This window comes from Oreochromis niloticus, linkage group LG8 (assembly GCF_001858045.2).
Source record: "Oreochromis niloticus isolate F11D_XX linkage group LG8, O_niloticus_UMD_NMBU, whole genome shotgun sequence".
Lineage (NCBI taxonomy): Eukaryota > Metazoa > Chordata > Actinopteri > Cichliformes > Cichlidae > Oreochromis > Oreochromis niloticus.
This window is the reverse complement of record NC_031973.2, coordinates 4700863-4725438: the sequence shown is the minus strand read 5'-3', so window position 1 is coordinate 4725438 and position 24576 is coordinate 4700863. Positions and strand designations below refer to the sequence as shown.

The 24576-nt window shown below is 41.9% G+C and overlaps 2 protein-coding genes across 7 annotated transcripts; one reads left to right on the top strand and one right to left on the bottom strand.

The window, feature by feature from the left end:
- Positions 1-169: 169 nt before the first annotated feature.
- LOC100697074 (S-adenosylmethionine synthase) lies at positions 170-23382 on the bottom strand. 5 transcript variants are annotated; one of them, XM_005453725.4, is made up of 11 exons: positions 21632-21696; positions 6191-6264; positions 5054-5262; positions 3834-3911; positions 3198-3320; positions 2979-3091; positions 2723-2866; positions 2034-2252; positions 1641-1823; positions 1065-1198; positions 170-955 (listed from the first exon to the last, which is right to left on the bottom strand). In XM_005453725.4, the coding sequence occupies exons 1-11, from the start codon at positions 21674-21676 to the stop codon at positions 853-855; spliced, it is 1425 nt and encodes a 474-aa protein (XP_005453782.1). In that variant the 5' UTR covers positions 21677-21696; the 3' UTR covers positions 170-852. The 5 variants fall into 5 exon arrangements, with proteins under 5 accessions (XP_005453782.1, XP_003448758.2, XP_005453783.1 ...); XM_003448710.5 differs by lacking the exon at positions 21632-21696 and adding an exon at positions 22911-23382 and having other exon boundaries at positions 853-955; XM_005453726.4 differs by lacking the exon at positions 21632-21696 and adding an exon at positions 20600-20653 and having other exon boundaries at positions 853-955; positions 6191-6268.
- LOC102076429 (serine/threonine-protein kinase pim-2) lies at positions 13751-19323 on the top strand. 2 transcript variants are annotated; one of them, XM_025910001.1, is made up of 10 exons: positions 13751-13987; positions 15423-16786; positions 16889-17059; positions 17161-17310; positions 17499-17593; positions 17690-17737; positions 17835-18056; positions 18147-18333; positions 18423-18581; positions 18726-19323. In XM_025910001.1, the coding sequence occupies exons 2-10, from the start codon at positions 16723-16725 to the stop codon at positions 18815-18817; spliced, it is 1188 nt and encodes a 395-aa protein (XP_025765786.1). In that variant the 5' UTR covers positions 13751-13987; positions 15423-16722; the 3' UTR covers positions 18818-19323. The 2 variants fall into 2 exon arrangements, with proteins under 2 accessions (XP_025765786.1, XP_025765787.1); XM_025910002.1 differs by lacking the exon at positions 13751-13987 and having other exon boundaries at positions 14998-16786; positions 18147-18195; positions 18316-18333.
- Positions 23383-24576: the final 1194 nt, after the last annotated feature.

The following is a 24576-nucleotide window of genomic DNA, read 5'->3' as shown; positions in this document are numbered from 1 at the left end:
CATTCACCCTCACACTCACACACTGGTGGAGGCAAGCTACAGTTGTAGCCACAGCTGCCCTGGGGCAGACTGACAGAGACGAGGCTGCCATATCACGCCATCGGCCCCTCTGGCCAACACCAGTAGGGTAAAGTGTCTTGTCCAAGGACACAACGACCAGGACAGAAAGGCCGGGGATCGAACCGGCGACCTTCCGGTTACAGGTGCGCTTCCCAACCCCCTGAGCCACGGTAGAGTTGAGTTAAGTGGCGACTCTAAATTTTCAATAGATGTGAATTTTATCAGTTGAGTGCGATGTGTTGTATGTGCCTCTCGCCCTATGGTAGCTGGGAAAGGCTCCACCCCCCCAGTGACCCTTAATTGGATGGATGGAAGTTCATTTTTATCCAGGCAAAACTGAGACACTTGTGATAAAGATTATTCAAAGAGGTTTAGCTGACTGTCGGAGTTTGCCACTGAAATAATCATAAAAGAGCGCACATATAAATTTCTGAAGGATTTTCCTAGAACATTGTCATTTGAGATCAGAGCCAACACGACCGAGAAAACCTCAAACACGTGCAGAATCCCCACTGGCTCTTTAAAAACTCACTGAAACTCTTAAGACATGACCCATTCACGGTTTTTCTCCTTTAAAATTTGGTCATCCACTCAGTTTATTGTTTTTTTTTCTTTAGCAGTTTAGATTTAAAGTGTAAATATCTCTCATGCTTCAGAGTTGTCATTTAGGGACTTTGTCACCAACAGCTGGAACACCTCTGACCCACCCACACCTCTGACTCAGACCAATGAAAAAAGGCCATATGGACCCCACCACACACACACACACACACACACATACACACACACACACTAGAAGTTGAGGTTCTTCGGGACCTCCCAGGGGAACTCCTTCCTGCCAAAGTGTCCGTAGCATGCCGTCTTCTGGTAGATTGGTCTCTTTAGGTCCAGGTCTCTGCAGCATCAAGCAGTTGAGATAGATTCAGTACAGTCTAACAGATTTGCACAGTACATTATGCAGAGATAATCAAACACAGAGGCGGTGGTGCGGGTGTAATCCCGACCTGACTATGACTCCAGGTCTGAGGTCAAAGTTTTTATTGACGATCTGCAGAAGCTCCTTCTCGCTCTTTGGAGAGGAGCCGTAGGTGAAGAGGGAGATGGAGAGCGGGTGGGCCACTCCAATCGCATACGCCACCTGGACAAACACAGCATGTGATTAATGAACATGTTGTTTCAGCACCACCATGATGATGGTGATACCACTGGTGATAGTGCCACGTACTGCTGGGTTTACCACAATTATTTTATTGTTATTTATTTATAAAGTCCAAAAAAGGAGAAACTAACTCCTTGATTCACAGTTTTAAACCATTCTAATTTACTTTTAATTGGACCTTGGTGCACCACCATCCCTCTCTATTTAAGCCTTTTGATTGTTTCCCCTCACAAACAAAAGGTTTGAACCGCAAAGTAGGGAACAGCGTAACAACTTCCACCTTAAATATGTAGAAAAATGAGTCCCACAAAAATCCAAAAGAATGATTTACATAAAATGACTCAGAAAACTTCTGAGCCTTTTCATCCTACACACATCTTAGAAACCTTTTGGTGCAGATTAAACTGGAACGAGGTCTCACCTGCACCAGTACCCGCCTGCACAGCTGGGCCTTCACTAGAGATTTTGCCACCCAGCGTGCAGCGTAGGCGGCCGAGCGGTCCACCTTGGTGTAGTCCTTTCCGGAGAAAGCTCCGCCCCCGTGGGCCCCCCAACCACCGTATGTGTCCACGATGACTTTCCTGCCCGTCACTCCTGCATCACCCTGAGAGAAATCACAAAGATTTATAGCCACACAGCATACGAGCATGCAAGATCTTCACTATATTATTTGTTTTTACACTTTGAAACTATGAAATTAGATTTGAAGCCATCATACTTGATCTGTGCACTAAAAGCCACTGCCAGCATCCTCATGCAGCGTGACAACAACGTAAACAGTATTCAGGGACTTCGAATGTTCTCGGCTCTTTACCTGCGGCCCTCCGATCACAAAGCGTCCGCTGGGCTGCAGGTGATAGATGGTGTCCTCGTCCAGGTAGCGTGAAGGCACCACGGCTTTGATGACCTTCTCCTTCAGCACCTTCTTCTGCTCCTCCACACACACGTTATCATCGTGCTGCACAGAGATCACCACAGTGTGCACTCTCTTGGGGATCACAGCACCATTTTCCTGGGTGTAATGAACTGTTACCTGGGGAAAGGTGAACATTATGTTAATGTAGCAAAACAATATGCATTTCCACTTTTAGTCCTTTTACTTTGATTGAACGAGACTCGAGTGTGTCACATGTGCAGGGAGCTCAAAGCGTCTTTCAGCTCAGATGTTGCATACCAGCATGCTCTGCCTGCACAGTCTGGAGGTCACCCACACGTGAGAGGGAGCAAAATATTGGGCACCCTGATGAAAGCCTTAAAGCATTTAATTTTGACAGTTCTTAGTTAATTTTACATTAATCTACTTCACATATAACCCTGTTAAAGCAGAGCTCAACAAACCTGACATGAAGAGTTGAATGAAGGTTCTGGACCTCATTCATGGGGATTCATGGAAGCATGTTCAGCTTTCTTCTCCACAACAAACATCCCCATTAAGGATGCCACCCTCGCTGCCTCACACTGCAGGTTCAGTCATCTCAACACTGTCTTCTACTCTGACCTCACCTGTGTCTTTGAGTCTGGGCGGAGCCAGGGGACCGTCCCATTTCGCCTCAGCTCGGCCATCTTAGCGTTGAGTTTGTGGGCGAGGACTATGGTGAGGGGCATGCACTCGTCTGTCTCATCTGTGGCGTATCCAAACATCAGACCCTGTCCACACAGCACGAGTACAATCAAAGAGCAGCACTTTATATTCTGAAGAAGAAAAGACTGCAGTGATTGGTGTTTCAGTCCAGAATTTAAATGTAAGCGCTCAGATGACCTGGTCTCCAGCTCCGATTTCGCTCTCCATGCGATCGATATGAACTCCCTGAGCGATGTCAGGTGACTGCTGCTCCAGGGCTACCAGCACGTTACAGGTCTTATAGTCGAATCCTTGGAAAAACAGAGGAAGAAGAAGAAAAGGGATGCTTTTGTTTGAAAGCATTTGGAATCCCAGTGTAGATGAAGTTACAGCCAAAACGTTAAAAACTTCACTCACCTTTCTGCGAGTCATCGTAACCAATATGCTGGATGACTTCTCTCACCACCCTCTGGTAGTCCACGTTGGCTCGAGACGTGATCTCCCCACAGAGCAGCACCATGCCCGTCTTACACACCGTCTCTGTTTCATCCACAAACAGGACATTACACTGCATATGTGTATTCATGCCATTGGATGTGAATGTTTTTCTATTTGGATTATTGTCCTTCCTGACTATTGACGTAATACAGCTAGTGTCCTGGATTAAAGTGAATTGAATTACTTGGGAAGTGATGTTCTTATGTCAGGATCACTGCTGTTAATGAATATTTCACTGAGTTTCCTGCAGCAGAGATGTCATCTTTTTTATTCCATACACTAAAAATAGACATTGAATTAAAAGAAATACAAACAAAAGATGCTGAGGCGTTTGAAGCTTTATCTTATCACACCTGCATTTATTACACGACATATTCTGATGGGCGATTTTTTTTTTTACAGTCAAAAGAAAATGCAAGCCCGTTTGCAACCCACCGTCCTTTTTTAATGTCTCACTAAACCAATGGCATGGACACTATTACCATTTGCATCCATCTTAAATGTCCGTCTTCCTTGTGTGTTGCCTCCCTCTGCTGGACAAAAACTCAAACTCACCACAAGCCACCTTAGCATCAGGGTCTTGCCTCAGGTGAGCGTCCAGCACAGAATCACTGATCTGGTCACATATCTTATCTGGAAAAAATAGAATAAGGAGAAGTCTAAAAGGCATAAATATCTGCACGTGTGCTGGTTCGGTCCCTCGTGTGATCGTTTTACTGCACATGTCAGATTCCTGATCTGGGCAGAGCCTGAAAATATCACCTCGTTCCCTCTGGCTGTTACAGGACTATGAATAGCCTCGATTTGGTGAATCCACGCCAGCGTGACACGGTACACTCTAACTCCGTCACATCATCAAAAGCACTCCCAAACTGTACTACACTACAGCACTGAAGCTTCTATAACTTCAATTTACTCTCCTGCTTTATGATGGACATTTTTACATTACCCTTAAAAATGTAGAAATATTATATTATTGGCTTATTATTGGTGAAACTTTCATGGTTTTGTTTTAAATTAAAAACATGGATTTTCCCCATCTGTAAAGTTTGGCTTGCTGCTATTTTAACTACACATTTACATTTAAAGTACATTTTTATGGGTAAAATTAAATGAATTATTTTTGCTGACACTTTCACTGCACAAGTCTTCAAAACTCACCTGATATAAGGGATTACCTGTGAACCAGCACCTTTTTTACACGTCAGCAAAAATGTAAAAAAAATCAAGCTGTTATCCTGATTATTTTACATGATGCACACATGATGTGTTCTGCAGAATTATAACAATGCAATCTGTGATGAGGTTAAATCTGTTCTTCAGCCACTTTCTGGTGGGATTAAGCTAAACATCTGCAGTGCATTAAACATGCACTTGTTAGAAAATTAAAGAAAAAATGCAAAGCTGCACTATTTACTTTATAAATGACATAATTTATATTATGCTGAAGACACATTTTTCCTAACAGAACATACGTCACACGTCTGCACCACAAAAATGGCTCCAGCAGCAGCTGCAGTGAAAAATTATTCATGACAAAAAAGCGACTCATCAGATGTTGGTTCAGCTTAAAACACAAGTTTTGCTTATATTGCAACTAAAGTGGAAGTTTTCTCAGTCCAGGATTCATCCTGTGCAAATCAGCGCCGTGTTGCTCCACGAAAGTAGGCTTTATGCAGCACCGATCAGGCTTCTGCACATTCCTCAAAACCATCAATGATCACTGAAGCGCTCAAAACAGTTTCTCACATGATGAGCAGCACTCCTCTACTCACCAGGATGTCCCTCTCCCACAGACTCGGACGTAAACATGAAGTCATGAGGAGTACGCTCATCGCTCACATTCACTGTGCCATTCATTCTGAATGCTGTGCAGACTGAAGGAGTGTGAAGTCTTTCTGATGAAAGCTGTTCCAGAGACACGCACAGGCCGGGTGCCATCCAACACCAGAGTCCTACGGCCGTGCAGCCGGATAACTCTGCGCTATATTAGGAAAAGACAACATACACATGGGGGGAGGGCATTCTGTGAACCATGTGGGTTAGGCCATTCACAGGAAGACGGGGAGGGTGGGAATGCTTTTTTCCAACTTGGAGACCTTTTTTAAACCCTCCCTGTGCTGAATGGTCCCACTTTATCACACTCATCAATCTCAGGCTCAGAGAGCAGAGGAGGAATTCATTTCATCAAAGGGTTACTGTGTGGCTCCTCCACCTATTCATTCATGCCTGCCCTTTGTTTCTTTGTACCTGGGGGCCCCTGAGGTCTCTGATGGGGTGTCTTTGCCTGTGTACACATGAAGCTGCTGCTAATGAGACTTTTTCACTTCACCGAGTTCGAGATCAGACAAACAGAGATGATGAAAAGAATGAAAATATGAATGAACTAGACTGCTGCCCCCCCCCCAAGAATAAAAATACACAAAGTCACTTTAAAAAACACACATGATACTCATTTGTCTTTATGCAATCTAATAGTAATATTTTAAAAAGTGCATAATTATCTTAGAACAGGTTTATAAAATGCTGTTTTTTATTGCTGATCGTTTGACAAATCTTGATGTTGTGAAGATGCATTTTTGCAAAACACAAAGCTACCTTACCTCTCAGTTTAGAAATCAGTACAACACGGCAACAACAAAACCCTGAGACAACATGAAAAATACAAACAACTGACTACATATTTTAGGATCGTTATCTGGAAGGAGCCTAAAACTACAGGACCCACGATGACATGCTGAACACAACATAGTGAAGCCAAACAGAGGGATAGGGAGGAGGGGAGGAGAGGAGAGCGGACGAGTCTCCTACAGAGGGCAGCAGATCAGCAGGAGAGGGAACACTGAAGGGGGAGGAGGGGGCTACAAAACAGATGTTAAGATAATCAATAAACACATGTACACACGTCTTACTTTGGTTTGCGTGGGTGGGTGTTCATCTTCTGAAAACTGATCCTGCTGATGTTCAGGGAGATCACAAAGTTTATCTGTGGACCATAAAACAAAAGAAAGATCGTTGAACACTCCTGATTTTGGTCACGAGATTCAGGAACTTCATTTCAAGCTTTAACATAATCAGCACTTTAATGCTGACCATAGTATTAATATTACTTGTGGTTGTTTACTCTAACCTTGTGTCTGACAAAGAAATTATTTAAAGTGACCAAAACCAGTGTTTGGATCACTTCTACTCTCTACTCTAGTAGAAGAGTTGCCTACCCTTCATCGTCAGGCTGTGTTTTTAGCAGTGACCAGATCACAACAGTCAGTAAAGCACAACCTAGAAAACCAGAGTCTCAATGAGACGAGAAGAATTAAGCCATGAAAACCAGAAACACTGGAACACGCAGAGCACCCCAGCCAACGATGGTGTAGATCCACAGCAGCTTCATGGTTTCAATGAAGGTGAAGAGCAGCACAGTGTGCAGATACAGGCCCTTCATCAGCAACCAGGAAAGGTTAGACAAAACAAAGACGCGAAGCAGGTCACTGCTGCTTTGCACTGCAGCTGAAACACTTGGGAGACAGTGTAACCCAGGATGTATTTTATAGACAGTTATAAAGTTATTGTTTTGAGAAGAGGACCGCTATAAGGACACATTTTGAGCATGCTCACTGTTTTTGTTCATAATGAACAGGATGTGGGTTCATCTCATTAAAGGTCAGCCTTTAATGAGACGGTTTCTGGTGTCAAAACCAACCTGAAACAGTAGAAAACCAGAACAGCAGTGAGGAGAGCATTAAGAGACGCTCCATATCCAACACTCCACATCAACCTCAGAGTATCAAAGTAGTTTTTCTGGAGCAAGGCATGAAAGATTTATCACACGCAGGCACAAAGCAGTAAATCTGCTTCTCCCTGCTGGCTAAATATATTTAAATGAGTGCAAACCCTTTGATGGAACTGAGCCGCTACAGTAAACCTGCATGCAGCCATACCTCTTTCCCCACATCTTCATCCTGCTTCATCAAAACAGGTTTTCTAATATTGCAGGCTTGGTTTGCTCAGCCTCAGACTGTAGATCTACCAGTGATGAAAGCTATGGAGAAAATGTTTGTTAAACACTTTATATGAAGCTTAAAGTTTTTAAACTGCAGCTCTGCAGATGAATCCAGAGCAACACAGATTTTCTTTCTTTTATTCTCTTCATGAAACTATATATTTTAAGCTGCATCATTCAGTATATAATCTGGCATAACTACCACTTGACTTTTGGCCTGAGATATGTGAAATATCAGAATTCACACTAAAAACTGAAGAACTGTTTTTTACACAACATTTTTAGTGTCTACAGTATGATAATAATGGTAGAGGTGAAGTGAGATGGTCTTTTTTTATCTCAACATCCTCCTCTGTCACACTAACCCACTGTATGTCCTCCTTCACTACATCCATGTTCCTCCTCTGAAGTCTCTCTCGTTTCCTCCTGCCTGGCAGCCTCATGTGTCCTTGACCCAACACAGCTGATTCAAATGGCTAAATGACCCCGTCATTGTGGAGGTGTCCAAAATTCATGGGCTGCATCCTCCTGAGGCCGCATTTGTAGGCCGATTACGTCACAGCGACGCGACGAAGGCTGTCCAAATTCGTTAGACTCCTCCGAATGCAGCCGACAAATGCGTCCTCCTTTTCCCCGAACTTGAAGGATGGGTCGGGTGTGTCCTTCGTGGCCCACCATATCCCAGAATTCATAGCGCGGCCCAGACAATTCCAGTTTGCAACAATGGCAGTCGCTACTAAGTTTTTAATATTACTCTTATTACTCTTTCTGGGTCATAAAATAAACTTTTAACATATTTTCAGGTGAGAATGTGGGTGTGTAAACTTCAAATATCTGCTCGGTTTATCAAGATATCACATATTTGCAAAAGTGCTCTGACGTTTTCGGAGACGTCTGTTACCCACCAGCTCGATAGCTACCCGGGAGCTCGAGGGTCACTAGAGCCGGCAAGAACAGCAAACTCCCAGCGGATCATTTTCAGATCACCGCGGACTTTCGCTACTCAGGTTAAACGTAACATATAAGTCACTTAAATAACCTAAAAATGTTATTGTTTGGCTTTTTTTGTGTGTTTTATTTGTTCGTGAGTAAATCGGTTTGGCTGAGATTAAAGTTATTAGATTAGATTAGATAAAATAAAACTTTATTAATCCCTCAGGTGGGTTCCTCCTTGGTTTTCACACAGCTGAAAAAAACGTCAAACAGAAAACTGATTAAACAGAAGTGTGAGATGGTCGAGAATTTACTCCAGCGTCCTGTTATATTTTAGATAGCAAGGAACAGACGGCTGAGTTTATTAAACTCCACCGAGAAAGTGGTGATGAAATCCGAAGGCTAGACTGTCCAATTTCACAGCCGCTTGCTTCCGGTCTACCCGACCTTCTGAGGACCCGGCCCACGTAGACCGCGAAGGCCGGGTCCTCAGGAGGATGCAGCCCATGAATTTGGACACGACCCATGATTGCAAGTACCATTAGTTAGCATCTCTAGGCTACAGAGTTATATTCATAGCTTTTCAATATCATCTCTAGGCTAGCAACTAGCGTGCCCAAACAAGAAAACAAAATCAGCTAGCTTCACTAGCCTATTGTCTTTCATTCTTAAACTACAAAGTACATTTCTAGAGTAGTAGAAACCGCTTGCTTCCGGTCTACCCGACCTTCTGAGGACCCGGCCCACGTAGACCGCGAAGGGTGGGTCCTCAGGAGGATGCAGCCTATGAATTTGGACACCCCTTATGTCCTGAAGTTCCCCAGAGGCCTGCTAACAAACTAATCAATTGACTCATGTGGGTTGACCCAGGGTGATATCTAAAACCTGCAGGACACTGGCCCTTGAGGCCTGGAGTTGCCCATCCCTGCCTTATTGGCATTCATTAAACCATTGACAGAGCAGAGGCTCCCCTCTTCAAATCTGTCACGACAACGACGAGTCCTGATCTGTAGCGTGCTCGACAGCCCTACCCCTGACACTCTTGCAGGTGAGGCAGGACTAGTGGCAGCAGAAAGCAGTAGTCCCTCAGTGAGGTGTGCTGAGTGCTCCGCAGGCTTGGACAAGAAGCCACGACACAGGTGCCATGTGTGCCATCGACCAGTCAGTCCACGCCATTGCTACCCTGCGTGTCCTGACTGCATGTAAGGAATAGGTAAGTAAGAGTGGTCCTGGAATTTGCATGTTATCCTTATTTTGTGCAGCGGTTATGAATAAATATCAGCATTTTTTTAGGGTCCTCCCGTGACACTTTTTTCATTTTGTTAGACATGGCACAGTTGAAAAAAAAGAAGACCACTCTAATTTGTCATGTGTTGTCATATTTTGATGAGAAGTACTTTTTGTTGGGTATAAAATCACCCAGCGTTAGTGATGGTGTTACTACTTGTTAATGGTGAAATGACCAAGATTCCTATGGAGGTGGCATTGCTGATAAAAGTGGGGGCAGGACCAGAGGCTACAAGCAGCAATGTGACCCCAGTTTCACTCGACTGGTATGACTTAGAAAAAAAACTTATTATGGTCTTTGAAGGGGCAAAAATAACACAGACTTGGAAGTTTATCTGTCAAAAAGAGAACATTTCTGTGTGAGAGTGACATTAAGGTCAGTGAGTGGCAAGAATAAAATATTTGGCAATCTTTTATGAATAATGTAGATCTTATGGTTTTAACGTATCTTTCGTTTGTCTGTCAGGCCATAATGAGACAGTTGGTAGATGAAGCCACTGAACATTTAGCAAATTGGTGTGTCAAATACATTGATTTTGGCTGTGGAGTCATTTTTACACCAGAAGCAGTCACTCGAAGAAATGGTAGGTCATCAGTCTCATTGTTTAGATGTTCTTGCCTCCCCAACGCCTTGTGTCCACATTAATTTCTTACCATTAATAATTTTTCTCTGGATTTTAGGGAGAAAATCACCAGCTCTAAACTTGCTGTTTAACATCACCAAGCCGATTGCATCACAGTTTTGCGGCTGGGCAGGGTGATGGATAGGCTGTTACACAACATCTTCCAAGTCACCTCTGCCAATAAGATGTCTTGGAAGCGTACCGATATTTCAGAAAGTAAGCCGGATGTTAATTCTTTAACCTGTTGTGATCTGCGGGAGGGAGCAGCCGTTCACAGATGGAGAATATATGAAAGAATCGTTCATAAAACTATCAGACTTTCAAAACAAACGGGAAATTGTTCAGAAAATTAGAGAAAGGCCTCTCTCCGCAAAGACCGTTAGAGACAGGACCATTAAAACATCAGCCGTAAGCAAATGAATGACATCAATTCAGCTCAAGCATTTTCACTTGCCTGTGAGTCAAATGATGTAAACGATGTTGAGCAGACAGCACTGTTTTGCAGATATGTCAACTCTGACGGGCCGCAGGAAGAACTGATTGGACTCATACCGCTGTCAGTGTCTACTGATGGGACACACAGTACGAGAGGAGCGCAGAAGGACTTTGTGAATTTACTTCGAAAGCCACTGGATCAAGAGCTGATGACGTTTCACTGCATCCTCATGTCCTGTTGTATAAGGTGCACATGATTTACGATGATGAGAGGATAACATTGTCACTGCTCCTATTCTTGATTCTCTGAGCCACTTAAACACCAAACTACTTGTCCACTCTGGGGGTGTCATGGTCCGTATCCGGGGAGTGTTCAGGTCGCCTCAATGGCCACGCCCTCAGGTTGGGCCATCAGCATTGCACCTACACTCCATCCCAGGCAATTACAGGAGAACTATTTCTCCCAGTGCGGATGGCTGCTCCACGCCAGTCCGTTAGTCACTCTTGGTGGTAACTTGGCTCTCCTAAGCTCTAAGTTTATTCAAGCATTCTGTGACCTGTGTTAATATTACGCCCTTGTGCTCAGGTCGCCATCGGGCAATTGAAAACGTCCCCAGCCTGTCCACCTGCCTGTTCTGCGTGCAAGAGAACTCCCTCAGTCTCCGTCTCTTTTCTCCCATGGAGACCCTCCCCTTCGAGCCCCACAGTTTGGCTCTAATTGTAAGCTGCAGCATTCTAATTCTTATTTAGATTTATATCTCTGCTTTCCTGCACACAAGTACTTGTTCCCCTTTCTGTGTCAGCTTCCCACAGTCCCGATCACGGCTTCCCAGGGCGTTTCAGTTCCCAGTTTCCTCAGCCTCAGTTATATTTTCGTTCCCTTGGTTGTTCCTCATCATTTTTGTTAAACAAATAAATCTGTACATAGTTTCAGGGTTCCTGGCTCGTTGACCCAGTGTTTTCAGTTTGTTCATGTTCTGATTTTTTTTCCCCCACATGTTCATAATTACTGTTTAATTATTTTGGCCTCAGTCTATGTGTACTATGTTCCAGTTCTACTTCCTATGTGTTATTGGTCAGATTAGGGTTCAGCTGTGTACTCACTGGTCTGCAATCATCCTCATCAGTCAGTGTATTTAAGTCCTTTGTTTCCTCCTGTTCACTGTCTTGTCATCGTCGATCCCACAGTCATTACAGACAGTTAGTCCTGTCATCACAATAAACACCACCCTTCATCAAACCATGAGTCGTGTGTTTGGGTCCTCTCTTCCTCACATCCACACAGCGATGCCTGACACATAGTTCTTGTGAATTTCGTATTAAGTTTGCTTTTGGGTCCCCACTGTGCGTGTGAACCTTGGTTCATGACAGGGGGCTTTTCTAATTGTCATGCTAGGGACACTAGTACAATAGAGTGAAGTGTGAAGGATAAAGTGTGAAGAAAAACAACCAATCACAAACAAGCAAATAATCTGATTTATTGAGCGCTGGTATTCATTCCCACAGCCTACTGCGTTATATCAAATTACCCCATGATGGTGGCAAGGCAGTGACTTTAATCCTCGAGAAATTTTTTTTTTTTAAAAGGAAATGAAATTATTTGCTCGTGGTCATGTTTTTTTTTTTTGTCTTATGTGCAATTTTGGACATAAATATAATTCTATAGCAAAGTTAAATATTATTCTTAGACTAACGTTCTAGTCTACATCATATTTGTATTTTTGTTACAGTTTAGTGCAGTTATCTAACAAATAATATGGACTGGTGTTAAATTGAAGAGACCATTCAATAAAATTTGTCTTAATGATAGTGAGGGAAATTCTAGTTACTAGCCCAGGGGATGCTAATCAACTGCCAAGGAATATTAGTGACTGACTTATTGATGCTAGTTAATAGCTTAGGTATTCTTTGTGGTAACCTGGCAGGCAATTAGTTGCCTTGAAAAGCTTGCCAGTAGGCTGGGGATACTTACTGGTGCTATTTATTTCTTTACAGGAGTTAACTGTTAGCCTGGTAAATGATTAGCTTAAGATATGCCAACTTTCCTAGGGACACTAATGATGGTTTTGACTTGGTTAGGATTCTACCAAGCAGCCTAGGGATGCTAATGTCAGTTGCTATCTTAGGTATTCTAAATACTACTCTAGAAATGTACTTTGTAGTTTAAGAATGAAAGACAATAGGCTAGTGAAGCTAGCTGATTTTGTTTTCTTGTTTGGGCACGCTAGTTGCTAGCCTAGAGATGATATTGAAAAGCTATGAATATAACTCTGTAGCCTAGAGATGCTAACTAATGGTACTTGCAATCATGGGTCGTGTCCAAATTCATGGGCTGCATCCTCCTGAGGACCCGGCCTTCGCGGTCTACGTGGGCCGGGTCCTCAGAAGGTCGGGTAGGCCGGAAGTAAACAGCCGAGGAATTGGACGGTCTAGCCTTCTGATTAGCGTCACCGCTGTCTCGGTGGAGTTTAATAAACTCGGCCGTCTGCTCCTTGCTATCTAAAATATAACAGGACACTGGCGTAAATTCTCGACCGTCTCACACTTCTGTTTAATCAGTTTTCTGTTTGACGTTTATTCAGCTGTGTGAAAACCACCCAGGGGATTGATAAAGTTTTATTTTATCTAATCTAATCTAATAATTTTAATCTCAGCCAAACCGATTTACTCACAAACAAATAAAACACTGAAAAAAGCCAAACAATAGCATTTTTAGGTTGTCTAAGTGACTTATATATTACATTTAACCTGAGTAGCGAAAGTCCGCGGTGATCTGAAAATGATGTGCCGGGAGTTGTGCCGTTCTTGCCGGCTCCAGTGACCCCCGAGCTCTCGGCTAGCTATCGAGCTGGTGGGTAACAGACGTCTCCGAAAACGTCGAACCACTTTTGCAAATATGTGATATCTTGATAAACCGAGCAGATATTTGAAGTTTACACACCCACATTCTCGCCTGAAAATATGTTAAAAGTTTATTTTGTGACCGAGAAAGAGTAATAAGAGTAATTTTAAAACTTAGTAGCGGCCGCCATTGCCGGAAACTGGAGTTTGGCTGGGCCGCGCTCTGAATTCTGGGATATGGTGGGCCACGAAGGACACACCCGACCCAGCCGACGCATTTGTCGGCTGCATTCGGAGGAGTCTACGAATTTGGACAGCCTTCGGTGCGTCGCTGTGACGTAATCGGTCTACAAATGCGTCCTCAGGAGGATGCAGCCCATGAATTTGGACACGACCATAGTGACACTGGTTGGTAGACTAGAAATTCGAGTTGGAAGCCTATGGGCACTAGATGATACTTTTTGCTGGCTTAGAGATGTTAGTTGATAGAATAGTAAAGCAAGTCCATGGACTTTCAAGTTAGAAATTTCTACTGGAATAACGTCTTCGGAGAAGCTCCACCTTTCCTCAAATCACAATCCAAGATGATGGTAATTTTGCAGCAGGGCTGGATATCGTCACTGATTTCTATAATCGATTCCATCCCTGATTTGATTTGATTCAATTTTGACTCAGACACTCAGAAATATAATTCTTAACATTTATCAGTACATATCCATATTTTATATCTATGTATAAAAACAAAGCTAACATTTGTGAGACTTCATCAGAGGTGTAGGCATCACAGCAGATGCCTTTGTGTCAAAGTAACTGAGGATAAAACATGAAGGAGATTTTCTTGGCCTTGCTTTTTATAGCAGACAACCTTCTTACAAATATTCTGCAGCAGATCAAAAAAACAGAAGAAACCCATGAATCAGCATATGAACATTACCCGATGAAGTGAAGCAGACCAAAGTTACAGAGGTTTTATTAGAGACACAGCGTTTTGCAATATGGCATAACTTGTAAAAGTTTAAATGTCTTCGGTATTGAACAGCAGAAATTAGACTGTTTTGTCAGAGGTCCTTTAAAAAAAGCCCTACTGTCTGGCAGCATTGTACACAACAGTAGACTGGTGCTTAAGAAGCAAGCAATGACGATCTTTATCAAATATGAAGCATAGTTTTGATCTTCTTTTGCTGTTAGTTCAGTGAATTTTGGTTGGAGAGAGACAAAACCTGCAGCATCAGAATCTGTGAGATGCCGGCTTTCAGTCCCGTAGGCATTTTCGTGTACGTGCTGTCGGGTTTACGATTCATGTTTTGTGTTTACATCTTTGTGCAGAATATGTTTACCTTCCTTCATTTGTTATTTGAACAGTTTGGTAGTTGTTCAAATAGTTTTCTGAGTTTTAATCTGATATTCTGGCATTTCTGGAAAAATACATTTATATTTTACCTCCTAGGACCTGGCGTCCACATATGTGGACATCACATTTTAGGTTGTCTAGACCAAAATACTAAATTTTGCTCTACAAGGGCCTGATATCCACTTTAAAGGACATTATACTGCCACGGTTCTATTGAAATTTAAAACAAATGTCCTCATATGTGGATCTCATTTTTGCCAAAGCAACAATCAGACAAAAACAATGTTCTTGACAGCGTTTCACTACGTTTTTAGCGTTTATATGTGGATGGAGATTTTTTCCACAGCTACATGTAGATTTTAAAAAAAACGAAAACAGAAAATTTCTGTTTTAGTATATGTGTACGTATTCAAAAATACCCGTGTATGTGTGAACGTAGCCTAAATAAGCCCAACACAGAGAACTATCACATGCTCACCCATTAACCTGCTTCAGTTTTAGTTGTTCACTTATAAATGCTAGTTGCTAGTCTCTGAATGCCAACCTGCATACCTGATATTACATTACTGCATAAAAAACGTGATACTGTGAGAGACTATTTTTTGATTTGTAGTAAACGATCATCTGTAGACATGCATAGAGTCCAGAGGTCTAATTGATTTTTGTTTTTGCAGCTGCTTTCAGAAAGAAGACCAGTAAATAAAAATCAAGCAGTGATGGAACAAAAGAATCACATAATAAAAAGAGCAGGGCATCAAGCTCACAGCTTTCTCTATAATAAACTTTCTCTATAATGCAGGTGGTTGTTAAACATGTTACTCAGCAGTCGACTGCCTACCAGTGATGAGATTTGTTTGTCTGTTCCTGTTGTTTTTCCTGTAACATGTACATGTAATGTTTGAACACTGAACAGAAAGTTCTTCTTAATGGGAAACATGACCAACATTCCCCTGGTGGCAGGATTTTTTTTTAAATACACAGTCAGTAGTTTTAATAGTTTGGAAAAAGGTTTACCCTAGAAATGCTAATTATTGGTAATTGGCACATATCCCACTAATTTAGTTTACAGGATCCACACTGTGTGCACAGTATATAGTGAAGTCTGCATGTTTTTGAACAGTGAAATTAGTTTTGTGCCCAAATGATTCTGCATCAGAATGAAAAGTTATTGGCCATGTTTGCTTTTTATAAATATGCTTTCATGACATTATTGTGTGTCGGGCTATCCGGACTGACAAGTGAGACATTGAACGACCATATTTAAAAATGTGTGCAGTGACTTGTGTGTAATTCTTGAGGACTCAAAAACGCGTGCTTCAGTCCACACACAAATACGAAGCAATTTAACCACATTTATAAAAGTTTTACAAATGCGTATATCCAAACCTGAATAAATTGTGCATAAATAATCACTATTTATTAACCTCAGCTCCAAGAATTGGATAATTTTCTGGTTCAAAAACCTTTCTGTGTGTAGAAATGTGTAAAATTACACGTAACATCTCTCTCGCTGGTTTACAGAACCTTACATGTATGTGCTTCACCTCATACACACAGATAGCATGGTGGGGGATTGAGACAAATGTCCCACTGTCAGCTCCCCTGAGCTGCTTTCATGCCCCATTGCAAAACTTGGACATCTAGGCTTTGTCTCTATTCCTGCATTCTTTTATTTTACATTTATTGGTTTTCTTTTGATAAAGCAGGCGTTAATTTTTCTAAATGAACAGAACAGCTCACTTCACTTCTGTATGCTGACAAACATGTGATCCTGCTTTTTACTCCTTTGTTATGATTTAATTTGATGCTCTGTAGCCATGCAGCGACAGAGTTTGCATATATTAGAATGTTAGGTTCAGTGATGTCATCAAAACAGTTTTAAAAAGGGACCTTTCAAAGTTCCAACTACATACAAAATCAAATAGTTATTAGTGAGTTTAGTCCAGGGAGTACAATTTTGAAGCAGTTTCTGACATGTCGTCAAAATCTTGGCCGACCTTTACTACACCACGTGCTGTGGGTGAAAGTAAATATCTAGGTGAGTGAATCTCCTTTACCTGTCAATTCATCTTAAATTAGAGGCTTTTACTTCAGGTGCTTTGATTCAGCTGTAACAAACAGATTTTTGTACAAACTGCAGAACGCCACACTGAGCCCTGGTCCTTCAGGATAGAGGACAGGACGTCAGATGGGCGAATCAAGAGCTCCAAAAGAAAAGATGGTTCCACAGAGAGATTGGAAAAAGCTTCAAAAATAAGAAAGGACAGCGAAAATCCAACCCCAGGCCCCAGCCATGTTTTCTTTGAGAAGTGTAAGTGAGACATTCACAGAGATTATTTTTTGTTTTATAGTTTCTGATCATCTGTAGGCCTGTGTGGAGTTCAGAGGTCTAATTGGTTTTTGTTTATGCAGCTGCTTTCAGAAAGAAGAGCAGCAAAAGAAAGAACAGAACAGAAGAACCATGCAGTAAAAAGAGGAGGACATCAAGCTCACAGGAGTCCAACAACTCCATCGATGAGACAGATAATCCTTTACCTAACACATACAAAAGTCACAGTAAAGGTAAGAAAAAGATCAAATCACACTTTAAATGAGAGCCCCTTTCCCAAGCTCTCAGAATTTAGCTGGTATCCATCTGGTAATCACTAGGAAGCTTCTAACAGAGCCTGTATGAATGTGTAAACTGAGACGATGTCAGCTTTCCTACATACAACTAATGACAACCCCGTGTTTGTTTTGTCTCTCTGTAGAGGACTTTGAAGAAAAATATGAAGAGCAGGATGTGCTGGGTGAAGGACAGTTTGGGAAAGTATTCTGTGGAAAACGCAGAGAAGACAATTTCCAAGTATGGCTTCTTATGTGTGCACTTTACGGATGTTTTCTTGTAGTTCATCCTGTTCTCTACGTGCTTTTTCTCAAACACATTTTCTCTGTAATGCAGGTGGTTATAAAACATGTTTCTCAGAAGTCACTCGACCGCCAACCAATGGTATGAGATGTTTGTCTTTTTCGGTTGTTTTTTCCGTCAGCGTGTACCTCAAGCAGCCTAATGTTTGACAACTGACCCTGATGTTCTGTTTCTAAAGCTTCTTAATGGTGAAAAGACCAAAATTCCTATGGAGGTGGCATTGCTGATAAAAGTGGGGGCAGGACCAGAGGCTACAAGCAGCAATGTGACCCCAGTTTTACTCGACTGGTATGACTTAGAAAAAGAACTTGTTATGGTCTTTGAAGGGAGCAAAAACAACATAGACTTGGAAGTTTACCTGTTGAAAAGAAGAGAAATGATTTGTGAGAGCGACATTAAGGTCAGTGTGTGGCAAGAATAAAATATTTGACAGTCTTTTATGAATAATTAAGATCTTATGGTTTTAACGTATCTTTCATTTGTCTGTTAGGCCATAATGAGACAGTTGGTAGATGCAGCCACTGAAATGCACTCCAAGGGTATTTTCCATCAAGACATTAAGACAGACAATATTATAATTGAAAACTCAGCTGAACGTTTAGCAAATTGGTGTGTCAAATACATTGATTTTGGCTGTGGAGCCATTTTTACACCAGAAGCAGTCACTCGAAGAAATGGTAGGTCATCAGCCTCATTGTTCTTGCCTCCCCAACGCATTGTCCACATTAATTTCTTACCATTAATAATTTATCTCTCTGGATTTTAGGGAGAAAATCACCGGCTCTAAACTTGCCGTTTAACGCCACCAAAGCCGATTGCATCACAGTTTTGCAGCTGGGCAGGGTGATGGATAGGCTGTTACACAACATCTTCCAAGTCACCTCTGCCAATAAGGTGTCTTTGAAGCGTACCGATATTTCAGAAAGTAAGCCGGATGTTAATTCTTTAACCTGTCATGATTTGCGTTACAAAACAGAAAATTCTGTTTTATGTGTTATCTGTATCGGTAATGCACATATCAATTTTTGGATGATAAACGAACCCCCCCCCCTATTTTATTTCTGAACAGACTGCGAGAGTTTTCTGTTAGGTTGTCTGGCAGACAGTCATGAAGACCGCCTCACCCTGGAGGAACTTCAAAATCATCCCTGGTTCAAATGACTCATCGACTCCAAGCACAACAGGGTTACAGAGCATAAGCTCTAACAGAGAAGTATTTGGTCAAATTCTGAAGCCATGTCACATATCTGTGTACGTTTTTAACAATTATGTCATTTTTACAGGGCCAGCCCTCTAGAGGCACCCCACAAAAACCACGAGATCGCAGTGGAACCACCCCCAGCAATCCGTGGAAAGGGGATCTCTCTTTGAATTGCCTTTCCCGAGGTTTCTTCTCAAGTTTTTGAGGAGTTTTTCCTCGTCTTCTTAGAGAGCTTGTGCTGGGTTAAAAACTGTTGCTACTAGGAACCTGAGTTATAAATACAGGTGCATAGTGGCAACCTGTATTGCTACACTGATCAATTGATCAATTAATTATTCATGAATCAATTTAACCAAAAAAATTATTGGACAAATCTAAAGAAATGTATTAATCAGGGAATTAGTAGCAACAGTAATTGGACAATCTAAATTTATCAGTTAATTAATAAATAAATCTGAATAATTCATCCTGCATCGCCTGTCTGCTTATATCACATAAACCTTTCGCTGATATTGATTTATTAATAATTATTTGTTTGTACTAATGCATCACAATTTCTTTGAAAGTTAAAGTGTCTGAATTTCCCGTCTTAAACACCTCAGTGTGATCATCCTGTCCTGTCATACTAAGAAATGCAGTTGTGAGTTTTTCATTGCTTCACTTGGACGAAACGCCCAAACACAAAAATGGTCCAGTGCTCTTTCTGACCGGATCACTGCAGGTTTAATGTCTTATAAAACATAAATTCGTGTAATCCACACATACAATTCACCATGATGGGAGGACAACGTAGCTCACCGTCCTTATCTCAAAAGTTGAGCCTAATGTGACTGCTAAGCAACTTGTAAACTCTGCAGGCTGCATTGAAGGTCATGCGCTGGTTCATCTCTCTACCATCAGGTCTCGGAGTGTCTCAGAGGTGTATAACATTGGTCTGAACATCAAAATTATCCACTTTTGACACATTTATGACATAGGTCATCACTCATGCAAGAATTCACACTGTTGCAGATTCATTTTACTGCATTAACTCAAGTTCAATCGTGACAGCGACAAGTGCTGTGAGTGCCTACTGAAGTCTGTGAACTGGTTCACTTGACAATGTTTGTGCGTTTTTTGCTCTTTACAGCATTTTAGTGCAATTATCTAACAAATGAAATGGATTTATGTTTAATCGACGAGACCATCCAAGGTGGTTTTGTTTCAGCTGATGTGGAAAATTCTATTATATTACATGTGTATGCTACATACCCAGGGGACTACAGGTTATACACAAAGCCTATCCTTTGTTTAGCTTTAGAATGGCTACACAAGACAAAAACATTAAATGCAATCATCTGCAGTCTTTGCTATTTAGGTGTCAAGGTATCCTTGATCGATCAGTTTGTCTGGGCTGAGATTGGTTCAAGTGATCTTTTGTCTTAAGGGACACATTCTGGAAACCCAGTTTGGAATTGTCTCCCACAAACTAAGGCTGCACCACATTGGCAAACTGCAGACTCTGCAGTTACAGAGAGGCAACACATGAAATAAAGCTATCCAAGAGTGTTCTGTTCAAAGGGTTATAGTTCACTCTCTCTCTTGCTGACTTGTGAATTGGCACCATACATATAAATAGTGACTGACCAATTGATCTTTCAGAGATTCTGTTTTGCTCATCAGATTTTTGCATTTTTCCATCTTATCCTCTTTGTTTTTGTATAATGTTACAGGCCTTCGATGGGGTCTGTTTTTAAACTGTTTTTTTTAACAGAAAAGCAGAGACAGGAGACATCAGTTGCGTTCGGTCTGCAGGCTCTTCCTTGACAATTTAACAACGTCCTTTTCTTTTCATTTAGACACACATTTCTCTTTTAACAACACAAACACATTCAATTAGGTCCATAGCTCAAACCCTTTTGGTTACCTTGCACTCTCGCAAGAATAAACGTACAAAATAATCATTGTATATGTGACTGTAGCTCAGGAGGTAGAGCAGGTCACCTACTGATCGGAAGGTTGGTGGTTCGATCCTTGGCTCCTCCAGTGTGCATGTCAAGTATCCTTGGGCAAGATACTAACCCCAAGTTGCTCTCCGATGCATCCATTGGAGTATGAATGTGTGTGAATGTAGTTAGATTGCACTAAGTATAGATAAAGTGCTTGTGAGAATGGGTGTGATTGGGTGAGTGTGGCATGTTGTATAGAGCGCTTTGAGTACTCCGAGAGAGTAGAAAAGCGCTATATAAGAATCAGTCCATTTACCATTTCTTATTTACAATAAATCTGTAACCAAATTCTACTGCTGTTCAGCATCAAAAACATTTCTGTGCAGCACCATTAACACTGCAATTAACCTGCTTATGTCACCATTATACTTTCTTTATACTTTAAACAGATTCAAACGATATATTACATTTGTAACCAATAAACAAAAATATTCTACCATTGCTCACAAACAGTTTACAATCATCCACAAACAGTATACATCAGACTATTTACATTTGACACATAAGAACTGGGTAGGTCCTAATCAACTGTAACTTCCAATAATGTCAGGATAAAAGAAGCGTCTAAGAGCTGCATTTGTCACAAAATAAAACAGGTAATGAGACCAGCTGCCTATTTAAGCTAACAGTGAAATGGCGGCTTCCATTACAAATGGCGGTATAGTTAGCTTTTTCTCAGTCGGTGAAAACACACTCTCTCACAACATTTGCGGCCTTCAAACCAAGACAGAAAAGGGTTTCTTGCCTTTGTATGTGCATTGCAGTGAGCAAACTTGAACTACTAACCTGTTTTTTTAACAGAAAAGCAGAGACAGGAGACAGCAGTTGCATTCGGTCTGCAGGCTCTTCCTCGTCTGAGGCACAGAAGCGTTGCAACGGCCTATTGCACTCAGCGCTCTCCCCCCCTTGTGGCAATGCCACGCAATTACATTGTCCATAACTCTAAATGAAAAGTGCCATAGCACCATAAAATCAGGTCTTTTACGTCAAAAACAATCCACAAAAAAATTATAATTGTGACCATACACTTGTGGGCGTCACAATGAGAATAATAATAAAGTCAGTTTATAAGGCACTTTGCATTTGCAAAACCAATGGGAAGTATTCTTATTTTGCTTTACTTTTTAACCATGAAACTTTATTCATCCATCCATCCATTTTCTTCTGCTTATCCGGCCCCTGGTAGCATGGTAGCAGAGAAGCCCAGGCCTCATTTTCCCAGGCACCTCCTCCAACTTATCCAGAGGAACACTGAGACGTTCCCTGGCCAGCTAAGATATAAAACCTGACTAGCGTGTCATGCCTGGAACAACCTCACCCAGGAGGGTGTCCAGGAGGCATCCTCAATGGATGCCCACACCACTTCAACTGGCTCCTTTCACTGTGGAGGAGTAGTGGCTCCACTCTGAGGCCTTCTTGGATGACTTAGCTCGTCACTCTATCTCCAAGGGAGAGGCCAGCCAGAGAAAGCTCATTTCCACCGCTTGTATCTGCAATCTCCTTCTTTCAGTCACTACCCGAAGCTCATGAGCATATTTTATTTCCCTGACGTTATGTCAAGCCTGTGTCTTGGGTCTGCATCTCTGTGCTTCCTGTTTTATTTTGACAGTTTTGTGTCCTGTCATGGTCCTGGGTCTTTTGTGTTTTATATTATTGTGGTGTATTTTGGTTGTGGTTTTCTAGCTCTTTGGTTTTTGGTTCTGTTCTTCCTCAGTTTAGTATTTAATCATTCCTGCCTGTGTGTTCCTCTGTGTAAAGTCCGTGTTTCTTAGTCTGTGCCTTTGCATGTGTGAGTTCCTGTTTTATTTTGAAGGTCAGTGTCTCAGGTTATTGTATTCTGTTTTACCTCCCTCAGTCTCGTCAGCTCTGATTTCCCCCAGCTGTGTTTTCTTGTGTGCGTTGCTGGTTCGTTTGCGTAATCTCCCTCCGTGTCTCCCTGTATCTCTGTTTTTGGTTTCAGGTTTGTTTTGTTAGTTTTTCCCAGTTTAGGTTTTGCTTAGTTTTCATCCTCTCTTTTGCCGTTTCTGTTTGTTTTCACCCACTTTATAAAATAAAGCTCACTCACATCAAAAGTTGCATCTTGGGTCCTATTCTCCTACTCCACACGTCTGCCACGCCAGACGTGACATGTCCCATATTCAGTGTGTTCAGTTTGCTTCCTCCAGTCTTGTCATTATGTTCATTCTTCCCAGCTGTGTTCCCGTGTGTTTCCTTTTCCCTCATCTTCCTCATGTGTATTTTAGTGTTTAGCCATGTTTCAGTTTTGCCCATTCCAAGTTCCTCGTGTCCGGGTTTTCATGTTCATTTGCGTTATGTTAGTTTTCCCAGTTAAGGTTATTGTTTAGTCTCATGTTGTTTCACCTTTGCCCCTTTGTTTGTACTGTTTCACCAGCCTTATTAAACGATTTGCTTTTCGTTAATATCCAGTTTCGTTTCCACATTTGATTTATCTGCATTTGGGTCCACAACTCTCCACTCCACATGACCTACCAGAGCAGATGGTGACTCAGAGCCTTCACAAACTCAGAGCAAACCTCATCCAACCCAGAGGCTCTGCCACCAAGGAGTTGTTCAACTGCCTTGGTGAGCTCGCCTCCAATGATGGGCAAGTTGTCAGCCTCATCCCCAGACTCTGCTTACTCTGGTAGAAGACGTGTCAGTAGGATTAAGGAAGTCCTTCAAGTATTCCTACCACCACTTGACTATATCCTCAGTTAGTCAGTAAGTCAGTGTGAGTAGAGCACCACTTTCCCCTCCTGAGTCACCAGACAGTTACCAGAATTGCTTTGAGGCGGTCTGAAAGTCTTTTTCCATTACCTCACCGAACTCCTCCCATACCTGAGTTTGTGCTTCATCCACTGCCCAAGCCATGTTCCGCGTGACCTGACAGTACCTATCAGCTGCATCTGGAGTCATGCAGGCTAACCAAGCCCAATAGGTCTCCTTCAGCCAGCTTGATGAAGAAGGAATTAAACTTAAAAAAATGAAGATCTACAATTTTAGTACAGTTTGACAGCTAAAACAAAATTAAATAGATCACTCACATATAGATTCTGACACATAGGTGTTACATCCAACTTGGAATTTCATATACTTCGATTTAGAAATGTGCGCAGTGATTTGTGTGTCACGTTTGAGGATTCACAAATGCTATTTACACCCATGTTTTGGGTTTGGATATACGCATTTGTTAAATAGTTTTACGTGTGGGCAGACTGCTTTGTGTTTGTGTGTGGAGTGGACCATGCATTTGTGAGTCCTCAAAAATGACGCACAAGTCACTGTACACGTTTCTAAATCTTAGTTTACGCTTTTGGATCATATTGTATGCATGTGAAACACTTTTGAGTGTTGAGACAAATTTCTCTCCATGCAGCTATAACGCCTTCTAGTGAGTTGTAGTGGATTACGTGGCTCACTGAATGGGTAATGGAAGTTACTGGAAAGTAATCTAAAGGAATTATCACAGCTTGTGGGTCTGATTTGGGTTACACAACATTTTTCCCTCAGAGTGATGGAGGCAGATGGTCTTCATGGATTTAAGATATTTCCAGACAGTCCCGAGGACAACCCAAGCACTCTTTGAAGGGTAAACTCTGGTCTAAATGCACTGACTCAGTCAGTGCTGAAATATTTCAGCCATCCAATGTTGTTCCATTATTTTTTCTCTGCTTTGAAAAGCAGACCACAGCCTCTGTTGGCGTCTGCTGTGACTGCTGTGGTCAAGGACG

Excerpts from the sequence above, each read along its gene's own strand:
- LOC102076429 (XM_025910001.1), top strand. The coding sequence starts at position 16,723 with ATGTCGTCAAAATCTTGGCCGACCTTTACTACACCACGTGCTGTGGGT. Across the intron at positions 17,594-17,689 it reads GCAGAGAAGACAATTTCCAA|GTGGTTATAAAACATGTTTC; the intron begins GTATGGCTTCTT and ends TCTGTAATGCAG. Across the intron at positions 18,057-18,146 it reads TTTGTGAGAGCGACATTAAG|GCCATAATGAGACAGTTGGT; the intron begins GTCAGTGTGTGG and ends TTTGTCTGTTAG.
- LOC100697074 (XM_005453725.4), bottom strand. The coding sequence starts at position 21,676 with ATGCAACTGCTGTCTCCTGTCTCTGCTTTTCTGTTAAAAAAACAG. Across the intron at positions 3,912-5,053 it reads TGTGGGAGAGGGACATCCTG|ATAAGATATGTGACCAGATC; the intron begins GTGAGTAGAGGA and ends TATTTTTTCCAG. Across the intron at positions 3,092-3,197 it reads TTACGATGACTCGCAGAAAG|GATTCGACTATAAGACCTGT; the intron begins GTGAGTGAAGTT and ends TGTTTTTCCAAG.